Source organism: Oncorhynchus keta, chromosome 4 (genome assembly GCF_023373465.1).
Source record: "Oncorhynchus keta strain PuntledgeMale-10-30-2019 chromosome 4, Oket_V2, whole genome shotgun sequence".
In the NCBI taxonomy this organism is placed as follows: Eukaryota; Metazoa; Chordata; class Actinopteri; order Salmoniformes; family Salmonidae; genus Oncorhynchus; species Oncorhynchus keta.
Window position 1 is genome coordinate 28,557,252 of NC_068424.1, and position 24,800 is coordinate 28,582,051.

Here is a 24,800-nt window from a genome sequence, read left to right on the forward strand (position 1 = left end):
GTGCACATTTAGACTCAAGTGGGGTTTGGTTTGCTTGTTTGACATCAAAGCGAAATGTATTATAATCCTCATTGAATACATTGAGTCCTCTTCATTTACAGCATTTCCCTCATTTCCTTCACTCAGTCAACAAAAAAATAGCAAAAGTACCCCAATTAGAGGGAGCGACAGGGGCAACTTCTTGTCACGTCACTTGTCACTTGTCATCTGTGAGTGTAAAGGGATACACCAATAGTTAATTCCACTGGTTGTTAGATTGCAATAGGTGGACAAAAAGTCAACATTTCATAGCTAGAATCCTTCATGGCTACATACGTTTTTGGAATTATAAATGAATGATATACTGCATACCCATTGATTCTTGAAGAATGTAGCCTAAAAATTCCTATTGAGTTTAGTTTAACTGTTCCACCCCATCAGAACCCCAAATATAAGCTTGTTTTACAACAATGTTTGTAAACAATGTAAATGTATAGCCTCAAAACATGGTTAAAACTATATTTTTTTATATCATAGAGAGTCAGTCCTTGCATCCATAGCAGTCTATGAATTTGATAGTGGTTACTGATATCCAGGCCTATGCCTCATCTTTTTACCAAAACAGAGGCGGTGTTACACTGTGTTATTATTTCAATTAAGGATTATAGCTTTAAAGGATGCAATGTTATCAGTTTGAAATCATGACATCTGGTCTTAATGGGCTTATTGTAGAGGAATACCTCCAGCATGCGAAAAACCCAGAGGACATACGGGACGGGATGCATTCAGTGCAGCCTCAGTCTCACCATGTAACTTACAACATCCCTGTGTCATCACTGTGTTAACTCTCCATGCAGAGATTATATACATACTATGTGTGTCTCCTGATGGACAGATCAGTGAAGAGGACGAAGAGTTAAGCAGGATAGCGATGGCATACAAGGCCAACTTCGCACGCACTGGGTGTAATCTTTCATTTCCTTTCATGGCTTTTTTGCCCATTCCCTAAGAGTATCGTGAGATATTTCTTAAATGTTGTCTCTTTCTCTCAGGTCTCCCAATGGGCTGCGGTTGGTGGAGTGGACTCCCCTTTGACCACACCGAGAGTTAACTGAACCTGGGCTTGGAGCGGACAGTGGGCCTGGGACTGAAGCAGAACAGGTCCCACTTCCTGAATGTAGTCCTGCCCCAGAAACTCTCAATCCACCAGACAGCCAATGAGGAGCTCTAAATCTCTGGGCTTTACCATATATGGACCCTTCAATTAACACATGATCAACAATTAATTTGGTAACACTTTGGCTACAGTACATTCTGAAATCCATTGGAATATTGAATACATTATGTTGTATAAACATGCTTTTTAAATACTGTGGCTGGAAAAATACACATGTATGTTGTACAATGGATTAATAAAGATGTAAAAGATTACACTCCTGGTAAACTATGTTGAATAAATGTGTTATGACGGTTGCTATGATTGATACTGCAACACTCATATAGTGTTGCATTTTAAGGCCCCCTGGTGTTGACACTGAAGAGTTAACTTCCTTTAATAAAAGTCTTCTCCAGCATTTGTTCATCTACAAACACACAAATATGTAGGTAAGACAGGATAACTCCACACAGGCAGAAAGCACCATTAAAACCAGCGGAGCGAAAAAGACATTCCAAACACCCACGTCTAGTGCATTTCAGGAAAGCAGATTAATACATAAAGCAAACAGTAGGCTACAAATCTCGTGAACACAAAAGTGCTTCTCCTTCGCACCTGTTGATAGTTCAAATTTCTGTCGCTACACAATCACGTGAATTCAGATTATGATAACTTCTTATGGGTTGAGAAATACATTTCAGATTGCCAACTACATAACTAACCAATAAAACCCCAATATAAATAAATCATCAACATTGCAGGTCCACTTTAGTATATGTTAGCTGTATTAGCTATAACATGGTGAAATATAACCCCCATATTCCATTTACAAAAGGTATAGCACTGACAAAGTTTGATATGACTGACAAATTTAATTCACAAGGTTATTTATGTAATTTAAATAGGCTGTCCATTTGTAGGGTAATACAAACCCTAGTTAACTTTTCTACCTCATTTTCCTTATCTCCAGTACCATACCAGAGTCTACATATGTGAAAATGTTTATATGACATTTAAAAATATATATTTAACAAGGCAAGTCAGTTAAGAACAAATTCTTATTTACAATGACAGCCTAGGAACAGTGGGTTTAACTGCCTTGTTCAGAGCAGAATGACAGATTCTTACCATGTCAGCTCGGGGATTCGATCTTGTAACCTTTCGGTTACAAGCCCAACGCTCTAACCACTAGGCTACCTAAGAAGAAAGGCCCTTAAAATTGCTTGTCTGTTACACCAGGGTAGGATTAAAAGTACACTGAAAGAAAGGTTCTTAAATGGTTCTTCCTCAGCTCTTAAGGTTCCTTGGAGAACGCTTGCCCGATAAAGAACATTTGGGTTAAGTATGGGGTACTTGACGTGGCCTCTACGGTTCTTCAGAATTAAACTATTTCAGTCTGTTACTTGGACTTGGTTGTTCCACTTTACAGTAGATGTAAAACATAGTCTCATATCTTAGTCTTTCCAAACCTGGCAGTCAATCTGAATGTAGGTTGAAGGTGAATGATTTAAAAAAAGGTTGGATATCCCCACAGGAATCCAATAGGAATTAAATATCACTTTGCAAACCAGCATAATCTGAGGCCTAATGTGGCCTGTAAACTATGAGTTTCAGGCCACGGAATTAGGGTAAAACTAGGCTCTCAAAAGAAGGCACTATGAAATACATAGTCTTAAAGAATAAAACATGTGTTTAACATATTGACTTAGGACAGTGGTCACCTACCTTTTCTGAGTCAAGATCACTTTGAGTCTAAATGCAAGCTGAGATCTACCGCTCAGATTTTTTTTGAACATGACTTAAAAAAACATAAACCTATGCAACATTAACCTATTAAAAATAGTACTGGAGCAATGAGGTTTGTGCAATATTTTTTTTTCAATCAGAAGAGTGAAAATAACTAATAATTCTCCCTTCAGTGTTGGGGTAGCAACAATAAAATAGTTTACCAAGTTACCAATTACTTTGCACTTTAAGAAAATAAGCTACACTTATAGCTTACTTAACTAAAGTTATTTTGAAAAATGTGTTCACTACATCCAGACTACTATGTGAAAAATTCTTATATCTAAATCTGAAATGGCCCAATACTTTATCACTGCATATTGGCTTTGCTTGAAATTCCCTGCCAATTCATTGTTGTTCAACCCATAAAAATAAAAAAAGGCAACATTTTAGGTAGGATATTTGATCACACCGGTAATAGATCAGTTGTAAATTTTTGAATTAGTATTTTACCCCCCTTTTCTCCCCAATTTCGTCCTATCCAATTACGATCTTGTCTCATAGCTGCAACTACCAAAAAAGCTCGGGAGAGGCGATGGTCGAGTCATGCGTCCTCCAAAACATGACCCGCCAAACTGCGCTCCTGAACACCATTTCATCCACTGACACAGATCAAAAAGGGGCACCGTCTTCCAGCTGATGGTGAAACTCCAGTTGGACCGCATTATTTCAGCCTCATGCACAAATTCATGCTGTTACTCCTAAGAACAGAGAAAGTGAAATATTCCTCAATATTAAAAAAGACCCAAGCCGCTAATAATAACGACGCAAGCCTGTCGATACACTTTCCTACTCATTTATTACAGCTGCAGTGCTGGTTGTAACACGAGTGGAAGTAAGAAGAACAAGCATTTTATAGCTTATATAGCCAAAGTGTTGAATAAAAAGTGTTGACAGTAAGGAGTAAGAACTTAAACATGAACTACAGCTGAAGTCAGAAGTTTACATACACCAAATACATTTAAACTCAGTTTTTCACAATTCCTGACATTTAATCCTAGAAAAATTCCCTGTCTTAGGTCAGTTAGGATCATCACTTTATTTTAAGAATGTGAAATGTCAGAATAATAGCAGAGAGAATTATTTATTTCAGCTTTTATTTCTTTCCTCACATTCACAGTGGGTCAGAAGTTTACATACACTCAATTAGAATTTGGTAGCATTGCCTTTAAATTGTTTAACTTGGGTCAAACTTTTCAGGTAGCCTTCCACAAGCTTCCCACAATAAGTTGGGTGAATTTTGGCCCATTCTTCCTGACAGAGCTGCTGTAACTGAGTCAGGTTTGTAGGCCTCCTTGTTCACACACACTTTTTCTGTTCTGCCCACAAATTTTCCATAGGATTGAGGTCAGGGCTTTGTGATGGCCACTCCAATACCTTGACTTTGTTGCCCTTAAGCCATTTGCCACAGCTTTGGAAGTATGCTTGGGGTCATTGTCCATTTGGAAGGCCCAAATGATGTCCTGAGATGTTGCTTCAATATATCCACATCATTTTCTTTCCTCGTGATGCCATCAATTTTGTGAAGTGCACCAGTCCCCCCTGCAGCAACGCACCCCCACAACATGATGCTGCCACCCCTGTGCTACCCGGTTGGGATGGTGTTCTTTGGCTTGCAAGCCTCCCCCTTTCACCTCCAAACATAACGATGGTCATTATGGCCAACATTTCAATTTTGGTTCATCAGACCAGAGAACATTTCTCCAAAAAGTACAACCTTTGTCCCCATGTGCAGTTGCAAACCGTAGTCTGGCTTTTTTATTGCAGTTTTGGAACAGTGGCCTCTTCCTTGCTGAGCGGCCTTTCAGGTTGTCGATATAGGACTTGTTTTACTGTGGATATAGATACTTTTGTACCTGTTTCCTCCAGCATCTTCACAATGTCCTTTGCTGTTGTTCTGGGATTGATTTGCACTTTTCGCACCAAATTACGCTCATCTCTAGGAGACAGAACGCATCTCCTTCCTGAGCGGTATAACGGCTGCATAGTCCCATTGTGTTTATACTTGCGTACTATTGTTTGGACAGATGAGTATAGTACCTTCAGGCGTTTGGAAATTGCTCCCAAGGATGAAGCAGACTTGTGGAGGTCTACAATAAAAAAAGGTCTTGGCTGATATCTTTTGATTTTCCCATGATGTCAAGCAAAGAGGCACTGAGTATGAAGGTTGGCCTTGAAATACATCCACACGTACACCTCCAATTGACTCAAATGATGTCAATTAGCCTATCAGAAGCTTCTAAAGCCATGACATAATTTTCTGGAATTTTCCAAGCTGTTTAAAAGCACATTCAACTTAGTGTATGTACACTTCTGACCCACTGGAATTGTGATACAGTGAATTATAAGTGAAATAATATGTCTGAAAACAATTGTTGGAAAAATCACTTGTGTCATGCACAAAGTAGATGTCCTATCCGACTTGCCAAAACTATAGATTGTTAACAAGAAATTTGTGGAGTGGTTGAAAAACAAGTTTTAATGACTCCAACCTAAGTGGATGTAAACTTCCGACTTCAACTGTATTTGCTGTATTCGATGACAGTCTCTCTCTAGTCATTGTTTTAAAAGTTTTGAAATCTCACAGTATCAACTTCGCTGTAGCATTATTATTATTTTTTACACCTGCTATGAGAAATCCAATTGGTCAGCGTTAGGCTTATAGTGCACTTCATTTGCTCTCTGGGCCCGCCGGGAAGGCGGATTTGTACCTTTGGACACATTGAATGGTGATCAATTGGAACACTCCGCCTACCCGGCACACTTGGGATTTATTTTTAAATGACAAAGGCACCCTGGGAAATATGCAAATAAGGTTTAAAAACCTACAGCAGGGCTTTTAAATTCTGGTCCTGGAGTGCCGAAACATTTTTGGATTTGAATTTTTGTATGGTTCTTCAAAGAACCATCCCATGAAAATGGTTCCCCTATGGTATCGCTCTCAAGAACCATATTTGGTTCCAACTTGCACCTTTATTTTTTAATTAGTAAGAAAAACAGTGATTTTCAAAACCTGCAATGAGAGTGTTTTCTTTCTCTCCACGTCACCACAAATCTCATCAAAAATACATTTTTGATGTTCTATTGTGCTGGAGATAATGAAAATTAGGTTGCTAAAGGGTGCAATTGTTATTTAAGATAAAAGGGGTACTATGGAAATGATTAAATTGTAAGAACTTCTGTAAAGAATGGAAGCTATGCCGATCCGGGTAGGCCTGGGGCTGCTTGATGACAGCTCAAATATTAGTTCATGGTTCCATGATGGAATAATATCCATTTATACCCTTGACGACCACGCCTTGTTCACTGCTGATTGGACAGTATTACCAGCAGGCGCCACAAGCTGTGTCTGGGTGGGAAATGCAGTCCTGGATCTTAGACCTGAGGAGAGTGAGAGGTGTCTTTAATGTTGCTTCAAATCAGCATACATAAACACACACGTATTAACACACACAGCAAATGCTCCAGTGTTAACAAAAACTAAATTAACACTGAGTCTGTGGACCCCTATAGACAACGGAACAGTGTTAAATGAACACACTGCTTAGTGTAAAGTCGTATTCAAATCATTCCAAGAGTGCTTTGCATTTTCAAGTAAATTGTAGAGTTACCACCCATGGCTGCTTCATTCATCCATTTTCTGTCCTACGGAGTTCACCAAGTGAGACCTAAAGAAATATGTTTTCATCTTTTCTTTTTTTTTTAAATGATCACAGTACCTACCAAACGGCTTGATTTTGATAACCTAGATTTCCTCTAATACAGGGGCCTGAAACTCATACACATCACTTTGTGGTAAAAAGGATGACCTTAAAGGGTACAACTATAGTGACAAGTGTTTTTACCCCTTTAGGAACAAATCGAAACCTTTTTTTCTCAAGTAATATAATGGTTTTCTGGCCTGGAAGTGTTGTTGTACTGTCTTGCAAGGTGATGTGTAACTCCTGTTGGAATCCAACCAGTGTGGAGATATCCAACTTTGGAAATATTTTATCACCCGCAACCTGTATTCAGAATGACTGCCAGGATTGGGATAACTAAGCTATGAGTACCTAAAGCACCTAAACTACACAGAACAAAAATATAAACGCAACATGTAAAGTGTTGGTGCCATGTTTCATGAGCTGAAAACTAATTTTCCAGATGCACAAAAAGCGTATTTCTCTCAATTGTTTTGCACAAATTTGTTTACATCACTGTTAGTGAGCATTTCTCCTTTGCCAAGGTAATCCATTGACCTGACAGGTGTGGAATATCAAGAAGCTGATCAAACAACATATCATTACACATTACACTGGGGGCAATAAAAGGCCACTCTAAATGTGCAGTTTTGTCACAACACATGGCTACAGATGTCAGAAGTTTTGAGGGAGCGTGCAATTGGCATGCTGACTGCAGGAATGTCCACCAGAGCTGTTGCTAAAGAAATACATGTTAATTTCTCTACCATAAGCCGCCTTCAACGTCGTTTTAGAGAATTTGGCAGTACATCCAAACAGGCTCACAACCGCAGACCACATGTATGGCTTCGTGTGGGCGAGCAGTTTGCTGATGTCAATGTTGTGAACAGAGTGTCCCATGGTGGCTGTGGGGTTATGATATGGGCAGGCATAAGCTTCAGACAATGAACAGAATTGCATTTTATTGATGGCAATTTGAATGCACAGAGGTACCGTGACGAGATCCTGAAGCCCATTGTCTGGCCATTCATCCACTACCATCACCATGTTTCAGCATGATAATGCACATCCCCATGTCGCAAGGATCAGTACACAATTCCTGGAAGCAGAAAATGTCCCAGATCTTCAATGGCCTGCGTACTCACCATACATATAACCCATTCGCACAGCCATTGAAGAGGAATAAGCCACAATCAACATTCTGACCAACTCTATGGGAAGGAGATGTGTTGCGCTGCTTGGAGTACTTTGTGGTCACACCAGATACTGACTGGTTTTCCCGATTCATGCCCCTACCTTTGTTTTTAAGGTATCTGTGAACAACAGGTGCATATCTGTATTACCAGTCATGTGAAATCCATAGATTATGGCCTAAAGAATGTATTTCAATTGACTGATTTTCTTATATGAACTGTAACTCAATAAAATCTTGGAAATTGTTGCATGTTGCACTTATATTTTTGTTCAGTATAGAACGACTATTTCAGTAACCGGTGCAATGAATACAAGAAACATATTGGATTCGTTTAGAAAACGTTAGTAATTTGGTTCAAGGTGATGTGTATGAGTTTCATGCCCTTGAATTAGGGTAAAACTAGGACTTCAAAATAAGGCCTTGTGAAATACGTACACTCATGTACGTACACCCATAAAAAAATAAACTACCGGGCCCCTAACATAAAAATCTGAATGTTTAAGATTAAAATAACGTACTAACAATATGTGTTATTAAATGTACTAACTATAAGCTTCTGCTGCTCTGTACTACAGTTGTGCAGATTCTAGTTTCCACCTTCATCCTTTGCCTATATTAACAGTATTGCAAACAATTTTGGTTCCTAATGTTAACAAAACCTGTCTGTATCATGTTTTTTGTTTAATGCTTTATTATACATAACTCCACATTTTGTGACTTATTTTTGAATATATGGTATTGTAGTCAGTTTTAATTTAGAAATTACCAATGATCCATGTTTCAGATTAAATCATTTATTACCAATTATTATAAACAAGGCTAACCCTCTTTTGCCCTATGCATCATTTCTAAATATATGCCTAAATAACATACCCCACATAAAATGTTCCTGAAGTATGTGGACTGCAGGCATAAATTTGGTACCTACAGAGAACAAGCATCTGTGAAACTACAACTGTAGCGTCAAGACATTATGTGGGTATTCCTGAGTAAGTTCAACAGGAGATTAACCATAGCAAAAAATACTCCTGAAAACTCCTCGCATATAGCTGCAATTGTGTGCAATCGTGTCCAAATGACTGATTATACTATCCAGAGCCACATAAAACACTGTGTTGCGAAATCCAGTCTGACTTCTTTTCATTTGCTTTTTTTCTGGTGGCTCCTCTGTTCACTGTGAAACTGAGTAGTTCCACCCATTTCATTTTCCACCATGGAGGCTTCTGCCAGAAGAGTGTCCCATTGTTTACTTAGAGCCTGTATTTCTTCCTCTAGTGCCTTAATGTGAGCTGCTTCAGTGTCCAGAGAAATATTTCCTGACTGAAGAATTAGGCTTCTATTCTCAATAAACCCAGAAAGTGAGCAAGAAGATTGCCTTGAAAGACATGTAGCTTTTCAGACCTTTTGCCTCAGATTTGGCTTCGTTTGTCAGGCTGCAGGTAGCAAGAAGCATGTCTAGGGCCTTGATTATAGAAGGTAAATGAGTTGCCATTGGTTGGACAGCAGCAATACGCGCACACCATCGTGTGTCTGAAAGGCGGTTAAGACAGCAGCCAGTCTTTTCCTTGAGAATGGCCCATCGCTCTGGGCTGAAACTGAACAGATTGTAAAGACGATTCTCACAGCCAAAAAAGGTTGATACTTCTGGGCACGACTGAGCTGCATGCACACCCACAAGATTAAGAGTATGAGAGGCACAAGGTGAGTATGTGGCCAGTGGATTATTTTGCAGTATGTGTGCTTGACCTCCCTTCACTTCCCCTGACATATTTGCACCATTATGGCCATGGCAATCTGCAGTGTCAATACCATGCTCTTCCAATGCACTCAAAATAATTTCAGAAATTTTACTGCCTGTCTTCCTAGAAGTCTTTAAATTCAATAAAAGGTTAAATGATTTCCCATTCAAAAGATCCTTGGACTTCATCTTTGTGTACATATCTCACCAATAATACATTTTGCTCAGTATGGGAAATGTTTGGAGTTTCTTCACATATAACCGAGGAATACATTGCATCTTCTCTTTTATAAAGTATTGTTTTCAAAACCCTTTGACCACATATCGTGCTCCTTTCTTTTTGTCCCTGGCGTTCTGTAAGTGCTCATGTAATAGCGGGTCATAATTTGATAACAGTTCAAGTAAGCCGAGGTAATGTCCAGTATGCACATCATCAAGATTGCTTGTTCAATCTCTTCTGTCACAACAATAGCCCCGGAATGGCTGATTCCTAGATGCTAAGTACAGTGTCACATCCAAATTCCTTTCTAGAAGTGCTCTGTTTTTATACATTTCTGACTGAATTTGTTTCTGCAGCTGACTGTCTATACATGTAGGTGTTGTAATGGTATGCTGCAGATTTTTCCATTTCCAGTAACAGTTCTTGTGATACACACCATCCTTATGCTCTGGTAGTTTGTCATACATTCTCCGCCATTTCACTGATGATATCTTATAGCCATCCTTACTATTCAGAGAACTGGGTGATGGTTTACTTTGCTCATGAGAAAAAAGGAACACATGAAATGCAATATGCCTTTACACTCTTACTATAAATAACCCAGTCTCTCTGCACCTTTTCTCTTCTGTTTGCTGACTTACTGTACTGTAAATAACTGGGGAATGGGCTTGCCTTCCGAGTCTGGGGGCATGATTTTATACAGTTCTGTCTCCTCACCACACCTGTTGGCTAGTCTGCGAACAATAGCTTCTCTTTCATGGTATTGTACCTTCTCTGGCCACAGTGCTGGATCATCTAAAACCTCATCTTCCTCACATTGAATCTGTTCATACATATATTTCCCTTATTACTTGCTTGTTCAATCTCTTCTGTCACTCCTTCACTGGCACTGCTGCTACTCTGCAACTCCTCTTCCTCCTCCCTGCTCTCCTCTGCATCAGAGCCTGTCTGACAGCTTTCTGCTGAGATCCTGCCTACCTGGGGTTCTGTAGGCACTAGGAAGTGAGTAAACAAAGGGAATTTTACGTTGAATGTTCACTCCTACAAAAGGTTAGCATCCTAAAAATCCACTACTGAAAGGAAAAACATTTTAATAGTATGCATATCAAATAGAGTACGTATTTAAGTGTGTCCAAGTCATCATGTGCCTAACTTTACAATTTAAAAATGGTCTAGTTATGCTGCTGCTACATAACTGCCTCACCTCCAAGGTCTGCTGTTCAACGTCATGTAGTAGACGCACGTTGGGAGCTTTGTCTACAGCGGTAGTAGTATCTACCGTATGGCTAGGTAGGCTACATGTTAGGTTTTAATTTGAGCAAATATTGGGGAATACAGTTATAATAATAGCTAAATAATAGCTAATTAGCTAGCCATAGCCGGTAGTGGTAGCTCATCATCTTCATGTTAATAATTACTGCTCTGACCGAGCCGAGTGAGTACATGGTAGGCAGCTACCTGTAGCTAGCAAGCTATCAAGCTAGCTACTGTACACTACTGTTCAAAAGTTTGGGGTCACTTAGAAATGTCCTTGTTTTTGAAAGAAAAGCAAATTGTTTGTCCATTAAAATAACATCAAGATAGCCCTATTTGGTAAAAGACCAAGTCCATATTATGGCAAGAACAGCTCAAATAAGCAAAGACAAACGACAGTCCATCTTTACTTTAAGACATGAAGGTCAGTCAATATGGAAAATGTAAAGAACTTCACTCTTCAAGTGCAGTCACAAAAACCATCAAGCGCTATGATGAACTGGCTCTCATGAGGACCGTCACAGGAATGGAAGACCCAGAGTTACCTCTGCTGCAGAGGACACATTCATTAGAGTTACCAGCCTCAGGAAAAGCAGCCCAAATAAATGCTTTACAGAGTTAAAGTAACAGACACATCTCAACATAAACTTTTCAGAGGAGACTGTGTGAATCAGGCCTTCATGGTCGAATTGCTGCAAAGAAACCACTACTAAAGGACAACAATAATAATAAGATACTTGCATGGGCAAAGAACCATGAGCAATGGACATTAGACCGGTGGAAAATTGTCCTTGGTCTGGAGTCCAAATTGGAGATTATTGGTTCCAACCGCTGTGTCTTTGTGAGATGCAGTGTGGGTGAACAGATGATCTCCACATGTGTATTTCCCACCGTAAAGCATGGAGGAGGAGGTGTTATGGTATGGGGGTGCTTTGCTGGTGACATTGTCAGTGATTTATTTAGAATTCAAGGCACACTTAACCAGCATGGCTACCACAGCATTCTGCAATGATACACCATCCCATCTGGCTTGGGCTTAGTGGTACTATGATTTGTTTTTCAACAGGACAATGACCCACCACACCTTCAGGCTGTGTAAGGGATATTTAACCAAGAAGGAGAGGGATGGAGTGCTGCATTAGATGACCTGGCCTTCACAATCCCCCGACCTCAACCAAATTGAGATGTTTTGGGATGAGTCGGACCGCAGAGTGAAGGAAAAGCAGCCAACAAGTGCTCAGCATATGTGGGAACTCCTTCAAGACTGTTGGAAAAGCATTCCAGGTGAAGCTGGTTGAGAGAATGCCAAGAGTGTGCAAAGCTGCCATCAAGCCAAAGGGTGGCTATTTGAAGAATCTAAAATCTAAAATATATTTTGATTTGTTTAACACTTTTTTGGTTACTACATGATTCCATGTGTTATTTCATAGTTTTGATGTCTTTACTATTATTCTATATTGTAGAAAATAGTAAAAATAAAGAAAATCCCTTGAATGAGTAGGTGTTTTAAAACTTACGACCGGTAGTGTATGGTATTTTGTTAAATAAAAATAAAAAATTACAATAACATAGGATCGAAAATGGATGAATGCAACAATAATGTCTCTGTCACTAACAAATACAGCCATGGGTGTTACACTAATCAGTGTGTTCATTTAACACTGTTACAGTGTATATATGGGTCCACAGACAACACTTTCAGTGTTGATTTAACACTCTGTGTTCATTTCACATTTTTTAACACTGGAGAAATTTCTGTGTACACACTCACACAATATCAGACAGATTTGTTGTAATCAATAGAGTTATATTGTAACCTCCTCACTTACTCAGGAACCTCCTTGCAATTATACTTGAGTTTTGGCTCTATCTCTTTCTGTAGGTCCTGTAAGGAGGGACCATCACATGTTGTCCTTTAGCAGAGAAAGACATGAAACAATTATAATATGTCATAATATCCCATGAAACATAAAAACATACATATATCCTATATATAAACAGACATTCATTCTACTTTTTTACATAATCCCATACTAGGCACAATGCAGGTGCAGTGATTATGAAAGACATACAAATCAACTATGACAGACACGCACACACGCACGCACACACACACACACACGCACACGCACACGCGCACGTCAGTTTGTCTGGACAAAAAGCTTACCCCTTATTCTCCTTGGTCACCAGGACAACACTCAGGCTCTTCACTTTGGCAGCTTTGAACCTTTTCACCTCGATGGTGGCAAAAATACTTCACATAAAAGACAAACATAGAAATGTGTAAAGATCAGAATTGACATGAAATCAATCAACTACGCAGGTGCACTATTGCTTAAGCAAACAAAAATATAACAGTCTACTAATAACATGCCTAGTGTTGTGGCAATAGAGGGGTTCTACATTTTGGTGGAAATGGCAGCTGTGGGAAAATTATGTTTTTGGCTTGGTTGTCTGTGAGTACGGCTGTTAGGGTGACGGTATTCCTGCTCCACCGGCGTTCACAAGCCATGAATGCAGTCAAATTCCACGTGACCGTTTAGTCATGGTATTTAAGCTTCTCCAAGCTCTGATGCTGCTGATGGTCATTAGTAGCCTACCAAACGTGCTTTACAGCGGGTTACAGTTTAACTGGCATACATATGCAGCGCATGAGTTTCAAGTTTGGGCAAGTTCGTTTTCACCATAAAAATGCACCTTTATAATAAAAGCGTTACATGCATAATTTGCCGGTCACTTTTGAGAATGGTGTTTTCCTGCCAATGGAACATTCGCGCTTATAGCCTACTGCCGTGTGTGTGCATTGCTGTGCTTATAATGTGCTATAAATAGCATAATAGTTCATCAACATTTTTAGCTAAACGTTATGATCTGTTGCGACAGCCTCCTTACTTAAAACATGTTTTTTGATGCCAGTGGTTGTATTAATTTGGGATCTATCGAATCCCACAACTGTCCCAGACTATGTTTGGAATATTTATTTCTCACACAGAATAGAATAGGTTAACTTTTGTACTATAGAGGATAGTAGAATGACATAGTGCTTTTGCTGTTCGTTAGGCCTACTCATCTTGTTGGCTGGCAAAAAGTAAATGTGAACAGTTCTTCCAATATCTTCAATACGTGCCTCGGAATAGGATAAGGACTCGCGCGTCAATTGCATCCCCGATGTGTCTGTCTTCACTTGTCGGCTGTGAGAATGACCTGATCAAGTGACGGAGAGCCATGTGAGTGCGAGATACTTTGGTGCGGCCAAATTGTGAATGAGAGACTGATGAAGTACATTAAAAAACTAAGCAAAGCTCATGCCTTTCATGCAACTTTTTTCAAATCATCATTAGTCTCATCTGTAGATGTAGTTTCTGTAGATGGCACCAGAGGGGATGGCTGCCGTTTCATGGGCTCTTAACCAACCACACTATTTATTTTGTTTTGTTTTGTTTTTTTGTAACTTATCTTGTACATAATGTTCCTGCTACTGTCTCTTGTGACCGAAAAGAGCTTCTGGAAATCATAACAACGATTACTCACCTTGAACTGGATGAAGAATGTCTCTTTAATGAGTTGGACGAGAGGGATTTACTCCAGACATCCGAACAGGCCCTCATCCCCGTCATTCACAGGAGTAAAAGACGGAAGAGGTATCACGGAAAGAGATCGAGGTGCCTTGTGAGGATCCGCAGACGATCTGCCTTTGCCATCCATAATATTGGCCAACGTACAATCATTGGATAATAAATTGGACAAACTAAAAGCACGTATATCCTACCAACGGGACATTAAAAACTGTAATATTGTCACAACTTCCGCCGAAGTCGGTCCCTCTCCTTGTTTCGGGCGGCGTTCGGCGTCACCGGTCTTCTAGCCATTGCGATACACCTTTAATTTTCCATTTGTTTTGTCTTGTTTTCCTGCACACATGGTTTGCTTTCCCTCATTACTCGTCTTGCATATCAACCTGTTTCCCCACATGTCTGTGTGTGGAATTGTTATGTGTAAATGTATGTATACTCCAGGCTGGTTTGCGCCGGGTTATTGTAACCTGTGTGTGTTTAGTTTTCTGAGTGCCGTGTATTGTTCGCCTCAATTAAGGGCTCCGTTTGCTACGCATTTCTGCTCTCCTAGCCTGACTTCCCTGCAGCCAGATACACACTCCTTTACAAATATCTTATGTTTCACAGAGTCGTGGCTAAACAAAGACATGAATAACATACAGCTGGCGGGTTAAACACTGTATCGACAGGATAGAACAGCAGCATCTGGTAAGACAAGGGGTGGCGGGCCTATGTATATTTGTAAACAACATTTGGTGCACGATATCTAAGGAAGTCTTGAGGTTTTGCTCGCCTGAGGTAGAGTATCTCATGATAAGCTGGAGACCACAGTATCTATCTAGAGAGGTTTCATCTGTATTTTTTGTAGCTGTCTACATACCACCACAGACCAAGGCTGGCACTAAAACCGCACTCAATGAGCTGTATACCGCCATGAGCAAACAGGAAAATGCGCATCCAGAGGCGGCGCTCCTAGTGGCCGGGGACTTTAATGCAGGGAAAATTAAATCTGTTTCACCTACTTTCTACCAGCATGTTAAATGTGCAAACTCTAGACCACTTTTACTCCACACACAGAGACGCGTACAAAGCTCTCCCTCGCCCTCCATTTGGCAAATCTGACCACAATTCTATCCTCATGATTCCTGCTTACAAGCAAAAATTAAAGCAGAAAGCACCCGTGACTCAGTAAATAAAGAAGTGGTCAGATGAAGCAGATCCTAAGCTATAGAACTATTTTGCTAGCACAGACTGGAACATGTTCCGGGATTCCTCTGATGGCATTGAAGAGTACACCACATCAGTCACTGGCTTCATCAATAAGTGCATCGATGACGTCGTCGCCACAGTGATTGTACGTACATACCCCAACCAGAAGCCATGGATTACAGGCAACATCTGCACTGAGCTAAAGGCTTGAGCTGCCACTTTCAAGGTGCGGGACTCTAACCCGGAAGCTTATAAGAAATCCAGCTATGCCCTCCGACGAACCATCAAACAGGCAAAGCATCAATACAGGACTAAGATCGAATCGTACTACACCGGCTCCGAAGTTCGTTGGATGTGGCAGGGCTTGCAAACTATTACAGACTACAAAGGGAAGCACAGCCGAGAGCTGCCCAGTGACACAAGCCTACCAGACGAGCTAAATTACTTCCATGCTTGCTTCGAGGCAAGTAACACTGAAGCATGCATGAGAGCATCAGATGTTCTGGATGACTGTGTGATCACACTCTCCGTAGCCGATGTGAGTAGGTCATCATTCACAAGGCCGCAGGGCCAGATGGATTACCAGGACGTGTACTGCGAGTACTGGTAAGTGTCTTCGCTGACATTTTCAACCTCTCCCTGTCTGAGTCTGTAATATCAACATGTGCCAAGCAGACCACCATAGTTCCTGTGCCCAAGAACACTAAGGTAACCTGCCTAAACGACTGGTTTGAAAGGCTGGTCATGCCTCACATCAACACCATTATCCCAGAAACCCTAAACCCACTCCAATTTGCATACCGCCCCAACAGATCCACAGATGATGCAATCTCTATTGCACTCCACACTGCCATTTCAAACCTGGACAAAAGGAACACCTAGGTGAGAATGCTATTCACGGACTAGAGCTTAGCATTCAACACCATAGTGCCATCAGAGCTCATCACTAAGCTAAGGACCCAGGAACTAAACACCTCCCTCTGCAACTGAATCCTGGACTTCCTTACAGGCTGCCCCCAGGTGGTAAGGGTAGGTAACAACACATGCGCCACGCTGATCCTACACACGGGGGGCCCCTCAGGGGTGCGTGCTCAGTCTCCTCCTGTACACCTTGTTCACTCATGACTGCACGGCCAGGCACAACTACAACACCATCATTAAGTTTGCCGATGACACAACAGTGGTAGGTCTGATCACTGACAACAATGAGACAGCATATAGGGAGGAGGTCAGAGACCTGGCAGTGTGGTGCCAGGACAACAACCTCTCCCTCAACGTGATCAAGTCTAAGGAGATGATTGTGGACTACAGGAAAAGGAGGACCGAGCATGCCCCCATTCTCATCAATGGGGCTGTAGTGGAGCAGGTTGAGAGCTTCAAGTTTTTTGGTGTCCATATCACCAACAAAAGTACATGGTTCAAGCACACCAAGACAGTCATGAAGCGGGCATGACAAAACCTATTCCCCCTCAGGAGACTGAAAAGATTTGGCATGGGTCCTCAGATCCTCAAAATGTTCTTCAGCTGCACCATCGAGAGCATCCTGACTGGTTGCATCGCTGCCTGGTATGGCAACTGCTCGGCCTCCGACCGCAAGGGTAGTGTGTTCAGCCCAGTACGTCACTGGGGCCAAGCTTCCTGCCATCCAGGACCTCTATACCAGGCGGTGTCAGAGGAAGGCCCTAAAAATTGTTAAAGACTCCAGCCACCCTAGTCATAGACTGTTCTCTCTGCTACCTGCACGGCAAGCGGTCCCGGAGCGCCAAGTTTAGGTCCAAGAGGCTTCTAAACAGCTTCTATCTCTAAGCCATAAGACAACTAACATCTATTCAAATGGCTACCCAGACTATTTGCATTACCCCCCCCTTACGCTGCTGCTACTCTCTGTTATTATCAATGCATAAGTCACTTTAATAACTCTATATATTACCTCAATTACCCTGACTAACCGGTGCCCCCGCATATTGACTCTGTACCGGTTCCCCTTGTATATAGCCTCGCTATTGTTATTTTACTGCTGCAGTGAAATTATTTGTTACTTTTATATTTTTTAAATTGTATTTTTCTTAAAACTGCATTGTTAGTTAAGGGCTGTAAGTAAGCATTTCACTGTAAGGTACACCTGTTGTATTCGGTGCATGTGACAAATACAATTTGATTTGATCATGCAGCCTTAAAATGTATTAAAAATGTAAACATATAGCCCAAAGTTTGTATCACAGCTAAAGTTACATAAATACCTCTAAATTAAGCATATATGAGTACCTGTTTTTTTGTTAACCGCTCAAAAAACATTAACCGGATGTACGCACTCCCTCAAATACTTTGGAGAAAATATCCTTTCTATTTCATTCAGCTATGTTCAATTGTATTCTTCATACTATAAAATAATGCCACGAAATTCTAAGCAAATCTTGCCTGCTAAATGAACAAGTGTAGCGCACAGCCATACGGCATAACCAGATCAGGGCCTAACTCAGAGTATGCTATTCTGTTCTTCTGAAACAGACTACATTTCTTCTTCTTCTAAAATAAATAATGGATTCATTGAGATGTTTTTTTTATTAGACTTTTTAAAATGTAGATGTTCCAAAAGGTCTGCATCAGTGGCTTTGAAGGCTATGCATGGAAGCCAGGAGATGCTAAATGTGTTCATGTTCATTAAAGGTAAATAACCGTACCACCGGCAGTTATTTGCTTGACTATCACCGGCTGCCAAAATGTCATGTCCGCCATATCTGTGAGTATTTGTATTTTTCCAGAGCAGAGAATATCACTACACGAATCAGTTGAAATAACACATACCATTGCACAGTGAAACGTCTTGATAAGACTCACATTTTTGTGCTGAGGTGTTATTATTGGAGACGGGCCAGGCCAAACACATAAATGTGTCTCAAATGACACCCTATTCCCTATATAGTACACTACTTTTGAACAGAGTCCATACAGTAGGTCTTCGGTCAAAAGTTGTTCACTTTATAGAGAATAGGTTGCCATTTAGGACCCAGTCATTGCACCTTACCTGGTGGGGCTGAAAGGAGTGGCAATAGATCCATTCAGCATGGCTGTGACATCACCACATGCGGCATCTGCAAACTAACAGGGAAAGACGAATACAATGTCCATACAAGGGAAGTAACACCCACAGTGAAGGAAAATAACACTTGAATTGCAAAATCAGTTTGAAACAACAAGCTTAGATTTCCAGCAAATTTCCAGCGACATTCCAGTGAATCCTACTCATTTTTAACAGGGCACTCACTCCCACTGCTGACCCATATTCTGCAACCCTCATAACTCACAGATTTAGAAAAACAACGAATTCTCTCCCACACCTACACTAATCTATTCAGACATTATATCGTGAACTTCACTGTCTATGAATAGAAAATTCAACACAAACATGTGTTGTGCTGTCCTGAATTCCAAAGTGTAACTGCATGAAAGTGTGTAGCCTATATCCCATCGCCATGTAGGACATTGTCCAATCAGGGGAGAGCTAAGAAATGTGTTTCCATGGAGACAGACACAAAGGCCAATTGATGAACAGTTAGACAGTGAAACCCTTTCCTCTGCTCCCCATCACAATCACAGACTGAATTTGGATTGGTTTGTGGCTATCTAATTCATTTCAGTATATTTTGATCCAGTCATTTTGTATTCATGGCTGGTAGGTGTAAGATTTCAAAGCACCTTGGCCATAGCTGGCTCACTAACAATCTGAAAAGAACTTACTGCTGCTGAGGCCCGATTCCAGAATGAACGAACTGTGTTGTTGACACAGTCTGTCCAGCCTGGGCACCCTGTGGTGAACGTTTCTGTGGAAAGAAACAGACAGACAGACAGACAGACAGACAGACAGACAGACAGACAGACAGACAGACAGACAGACAGACAGACAGACAGACAGACAGACACACACACACACACACACACACACACACACTTTAATATCCTAAGGGAATTTGCCCAAATACTTATGACTTCTTCAAATGAGGGGCCCAGGTAAAACAGAAATGTATGAAAATACCCTCAACTAAAAGGTAACATTCTGTACTTTCACCTCATATGAAACATTTAATCTCAAATCCAAAAAGCTGTAGTATAGAGCCACATTTAAAACGTTTGCTTCACTGTCCAAATACATACAGAGGGGAGTGGAGCTCTGCACTATATATGGAAGAGATTGCCATTTGGGGTGCATTCTAAAAACAACCAGTACATTAGTGGTTTATACTGTACATGTATGGTCTATTAGCTGTCATTTTTTAGATTAGACATAGATCTGACATAGCACACTGTACTTGACATGTTTATGGCTATCACTGTGCTATGTGGGTGTGACACCTACTCCAGTTGCCTGCTGCACTGCTGCTTGGATTCCACCTGGCGATCTGATCACCATCTGCCCTGGCCTGTCTCCCCCTGTCTGGTACAGGTACCCCCCACCACACTCCCCCCCTCTCTCCCGAGCTTTCGCTCGCCTCCAGCACACACACACTGTTGGGGCGAGTGACTCTGAACTTACAATGGCTAGCCCCAAGTCGTTATACATTATAATTTTTTCTTGTGCATTTTGCTATTTGCGTCATGACTCCTGCATGCTTTGTTGATTATGAACTTTTTTGTTTACCCAACCTTGGGACAGACTATGTTTGTTCCCACAATCGGGACTCTGACTCTCTATTGGTTACACAGACTTTTGGTCTCCCATCCTATTCTAACCACCTCTCGCAGGCTTTTATTCATGTTACCTGATTAAATTGCTGATCATGTTGCCATCTAATGCACATTCAAATGTCATAAATCAACACTGTAGAGATCTCCCTGTCCTCTGCCGTGCCTTGATTGTATTCTTGCTGTTTATATCTGGAAATGTGCATGTACACCCTGGGCCATCTACTGTTGCTAGCCCCAATTCTGACTTGTGCTCTGATATCTGCTTCACTGATTTATGCTCTCGTAAGAGCCTGGGGTTTCTTCACGTTTAACACTAGATGCTTATTACCTAAAATGGATCACTTGAAACTGTGGGTTCACAGCTCCAATCCAGATGTGTTGGTCATTACTGAGAGTGTTTTGAATACTTATGTTAACCTTTCTGGTTATAACTTTTTTTGGCAAGACAGATCTTCTAAATTTGGATGAATGGCAATCTTTACCAACGATCACCTTCAGTGCTTGGTTGTCTCCACCAAGTCTGTCCCCAAACAATTTGATTTTCTGGTTTTAAGCATTAAACTTTCAAATTGCTCTTTGTTGACTGTTGCTGGGTGATATCGTCCTCCATCAGCACCGGCCTGGCCCCTTACACTAAGTCTGAATTTGTCCTGCTCGGTGACCTAAACTGGGACATGCTTAAACCACCTGACCAAATCCTAAAGCAATGGGACTCCCTAAATCTCTCTCAGATTATTACCAATCCCACAAGGTATGACTCCAAACACCCAGAAAAGGCTACTCTCCTTGATGTTATCCTCACAAATGATCCTGATAGGTATCAGACTGATGGTTTCTGTAATGACCTAAGTGATCACTATATCACAGCCTGTGTTCACAATGGCTGCTCAGTGAAACGACCTGTCCTGATTTGTCGTAGACACTTGCTAAATAAATGTAATGAGAAAGCCTTCCTTCAAGAACTGGCCTCTGTAAAATGGCTGAGCTCTTTAATCACCACTTCATTAAGTCAGGATTCCTATCTGACTCAGCCATGCCTCCTTGCCCGTACAACATTTCCTCATCTCTCACCCCTTCTAATGTGACTAGCCGTGACACTCCTCCCTCTTTTTCGCCTGCCCTGCTACAAAGTTTCTCCCTGCAGGTGGTCACTGAGTCCGAGGTACTAAAGGAGCTCCTTAAACTTGACCACAAAAAAACATCTGGGTCAGATGATTTAGACCCTTTCCTCTTTAAAGTTGCTACCCCTATCATTGCCAAGCCTGTCTCTCCTCTCTGGGGAGGTTCCCATTGCTTGGAAGGCAGCCACGGTTCGTCCTTTATTTAAAGGGGGAGATCAAGCTAATCCTAGGCCTATTTCTATTTTGCCCTGTTTATTAAAAGTGTTGGAAAAACTTGTCAAAAATCAACTGACTGGCTTTCTTGATGTCTATAGTATTCTCTCTGGTATGCAATCTGGTTTCCACTCAGGTTATGGATGTGTCACTGCAACCTTAAAGGTCCTCAATAATGTCACCCTTGCCCTTGATTCTAAGCAATGTTGTGCTGCTATTTTTATTGGTTTGGTCAAAGCTTTTGATATGGTAGATCATTCCATTCTTGTGGCCCGGCTAAGGAGTATTGGTGTCTCTGAGGGGTCTTTAGCCTAGTTTGCTAACTACCTCTCTCAAAGAGTGCAGTGTATAAAGTCAGAACATCTGCTGTCTCAGCCACTGCCTGTCACCAAGGGAGTACCTCAAGGTTCAATCCTAGGCCCCACACTCTTCTCAATTTACATCAACAATATAGATCAGGCAGTAGGAAGCTCTATCATCCATTTATATGGAGATGATACAGTCTTATACTCAGCTGGCCCCTCCCTGGATTTTGTGTTAAACGCTTTACAACAAAGCTTTCTTAGTGTCCAACAAGCTTTCTCTGCCCTTAACCTTGTTCTGAATACCTCCAAAAACAAAGGGCATGTGGTTTGGTAAGAAGAACGCCCCTCTCCCCACAGGTGTGATTACTACCTCTGAGGGTTTAGAGTTACAAGTACTCATACAAGTACTTGGGAGTATGGCTGATGGTACACTGTCCTTCTCTCAGCACATATCAAAGCTGCAGGCTAAAGTTAAATCTAGACTTGGTTTCCTCTATCGTAATCACTCCTCTTTCACCACAGCTGCCAAACTAACCCTGATTGAGATGACCATCCTACCCATGCTAGATTATGGAGACGTAATTTATGGATAAGCAGGTAAGGGGGCTCTCGAGCAGCTAGATGTTCTTTACCATTCGGCCATCAGATTTGCCACCAATGCGCCTTATAGGATACATCACTGCACTCTATACTCCTCTGTAAACTGGTCATCTCTGTATACCCGTCGCAAGACTCATTTGTTGATGCTTATTTATAAAACCCTTTTAGGCCTCACTCCCCTCTATCCGACATATCTACTGCAGCCCTCATCCTGTGGTTACAACACCCATTCTGCCAGTCACATTCTGTTAAAGGTCCCCAAAGCACACACATTCCTGGGTCGCTCATCTTTTCAGTTCAATGCAGCTAGCGACTGGAACGAGCTGCAATAAACACGCAAACTGGACAGTTTCATCTCAATCTCTTCATCTAAAGACTCAATCATGGACACTCTCACTGACAATTATGGCTGCTTTGCATGATATACTGTTGTCTCTGCCTTTTTGCCGTTTGTGCTGTTGTCTGTGCCCAATAATGTTCGTACCATGTTTTGTGCTGATACCATGTGCTGCTGCCATGTTGTGTTGCTACCATGTTGTTGTCATGTTGTGTTACTACCATGCTGTATGTGTTGCAGCCTTGCTCTGTGGTTGTCTTAGGTCTATCTTTATGTACTGTTCTCTCTGTTGTCATATGTGTGTTTTGTCCTATTTATTATTATTATTATATTATTATTATTTTTTATCCCAGCCCCAGTCCCCGTCGGCCTTTTGCCTTTTGGTAGGCCGTCATTGTAAATAAGAATTTGTTCTTAACTGACTTGCCTAGTTAAATAAAGGTTAAATAAAAAATAAAATGAATGGAAATGTACAGACTGATGGTGTGTAGCTCCATTTGAGTCTTACCATTGCTCTCCTCCTTGCCACACCAGGTCAGTCCATTCATGATGAAGCCAACTAGTGTGTCCTCGAGGGTCAAGAAGCAATCTCGCTTCTCTGTGAAGTCATGCACTATTTTCTTTGTTTTGCTCCAAAACAACATCTGGTGGTGCAATGAAATGTAAAAAAAAAAAAAAAAACATTTACTTGCAGCTGTCAATAAAACGAAACATATGAATATATTTGAGTGGTGTGTGAGAGAGCGTGTGTGGGTATCTCACCCTGTTACAGACAGGATCCTGGATCACAGTATGGATAAGGGGGTCATAGGCCTCCATCGGTACATTACATGGGTCCCTCCCCACGAATGCTTGCTGAAATGCACTCCATATCTTTTGACAGTTGTTTGCACTGGAACAATCACAGGAATAATCAAGAATAGTATTACTGCATTATCATACAAATACAAAATATGGCCAATCATTGATTGAGGAAGGAAAAGCTCCCTGAGAAATGGTTACTGAATAGGAGAAAACTCAACTGTTTTAACTGTTTACTCATTGTGTTAAGCTGTCTTGACTGTATTATAGCCAGATGGGGAACAGTGAGAGAGTATCAGAGCCGAGCTTGAACAAGCCACCCTGTTGTTACAAGGCAAATCCACAACCACCTGTGCCTTAAAACAATGCAGGTTCACATGCAGACAGGGAGGCTACATCATAAATACAATTGAGTCTACATGTAATTCTATTCGACTATGGAAATGGAAATGGAATAAGCTGCTGCAAAAATGAGTTAACCTGAAGTTTGAGTTACTTTTAACAATAAGCTAAAAATGTAAATGATATGTGCAAAATAAATCTAAATGAAAGCGTCTCACCTTGAAGATTTGTTGTTCTGTATAAATGCTTCACATTTGTCAATAATCGTTTTTTTTAGGCTTTCACTCGATGGACTGGAACTAGACAGTGCGTGACTGTGCACTACTCCCAGAGAAATAGCGAGGATAACGAGAAGTGAAAGTACTGCACAGAGACCCATGATTAGCCAGAGGCGAGTCCTTCGCTTTTTCTTTGCAAAACGGTGCGATCCTTCATGCTCCATGGCTACTCCTTGTTAAGACTGTGAAATCGGCGCTCAAATGTGGTTTGTTTTTGTTTGTGTTGTGCCAGTGGTATAGCCTATTGCCTTCAACACCGTCGGTGCTCTAAGTTCTATTTTCGGAGTTGGCCTTGGGGACAGTATGCACCGTACTGCATCTCAGTGATTGAGGCGTCACTACAGACGCCC

At 41.2% G+C, this 24,800-nt stretch overlaps 1 protein-coding gene across 1 annotated transcript; it reads right to left on the reverse strand.

Moving 5' to 3' along the window:
* Positions 1-1,516: 1,516 nt before the first annotated feature.
* LOC118372679 (ADP-ribosyl cyclase/cyclic ADP-ribose hydrolase 1-like) lies at positions 1,517-24,800 on the reverse strand. The gene is made up of 8 exons (XM_035758635.2): positions 24,391-24,800; positions 23,792-23,921; positions 23,538-23,673; positions 19,509-19,591; positions 18,796-18,869; positions 13,175-13,261; positions 12,837-12,920; positions 1,517-6,301 (listed from the first exon to the last, which is right to left on the reverse strand). The coding sequence occupies exons 1-8, from the start codon at positions 24,612-24,614 to the stop codon at positions 6,244-6,246; spliced, it is 876 nt and encodes a 291-aa protein (XP_035614528.1). The 5' UTR covers positions 24,615-24,800; the 3' UTR covers positions 1,517-6,243.

Coding starts and splice junctions, on each gene's coding strand:
- LOC118372679 (XM_035758635.2), bottom strand. CDS start 24,614: ATGGAGCATGAAGGATCGCACCGTTTTGCAAAGAAAAAGCGAAGGACT. Junction 19,592..23,537: donor TGGCAAGGAGGAGAGCAATG/GTAAGACTCAAA, acceptor TTCTTTCCACAG/AAACGTTCACCACAGGGTGC. Junction 12,921..13,174: donor GTGACCAAGGAGAATAAGGG/GTAAGCTTTTTG, acceptor TCTCTGCTAAAG/GACAACATGTGATGGTCCCT.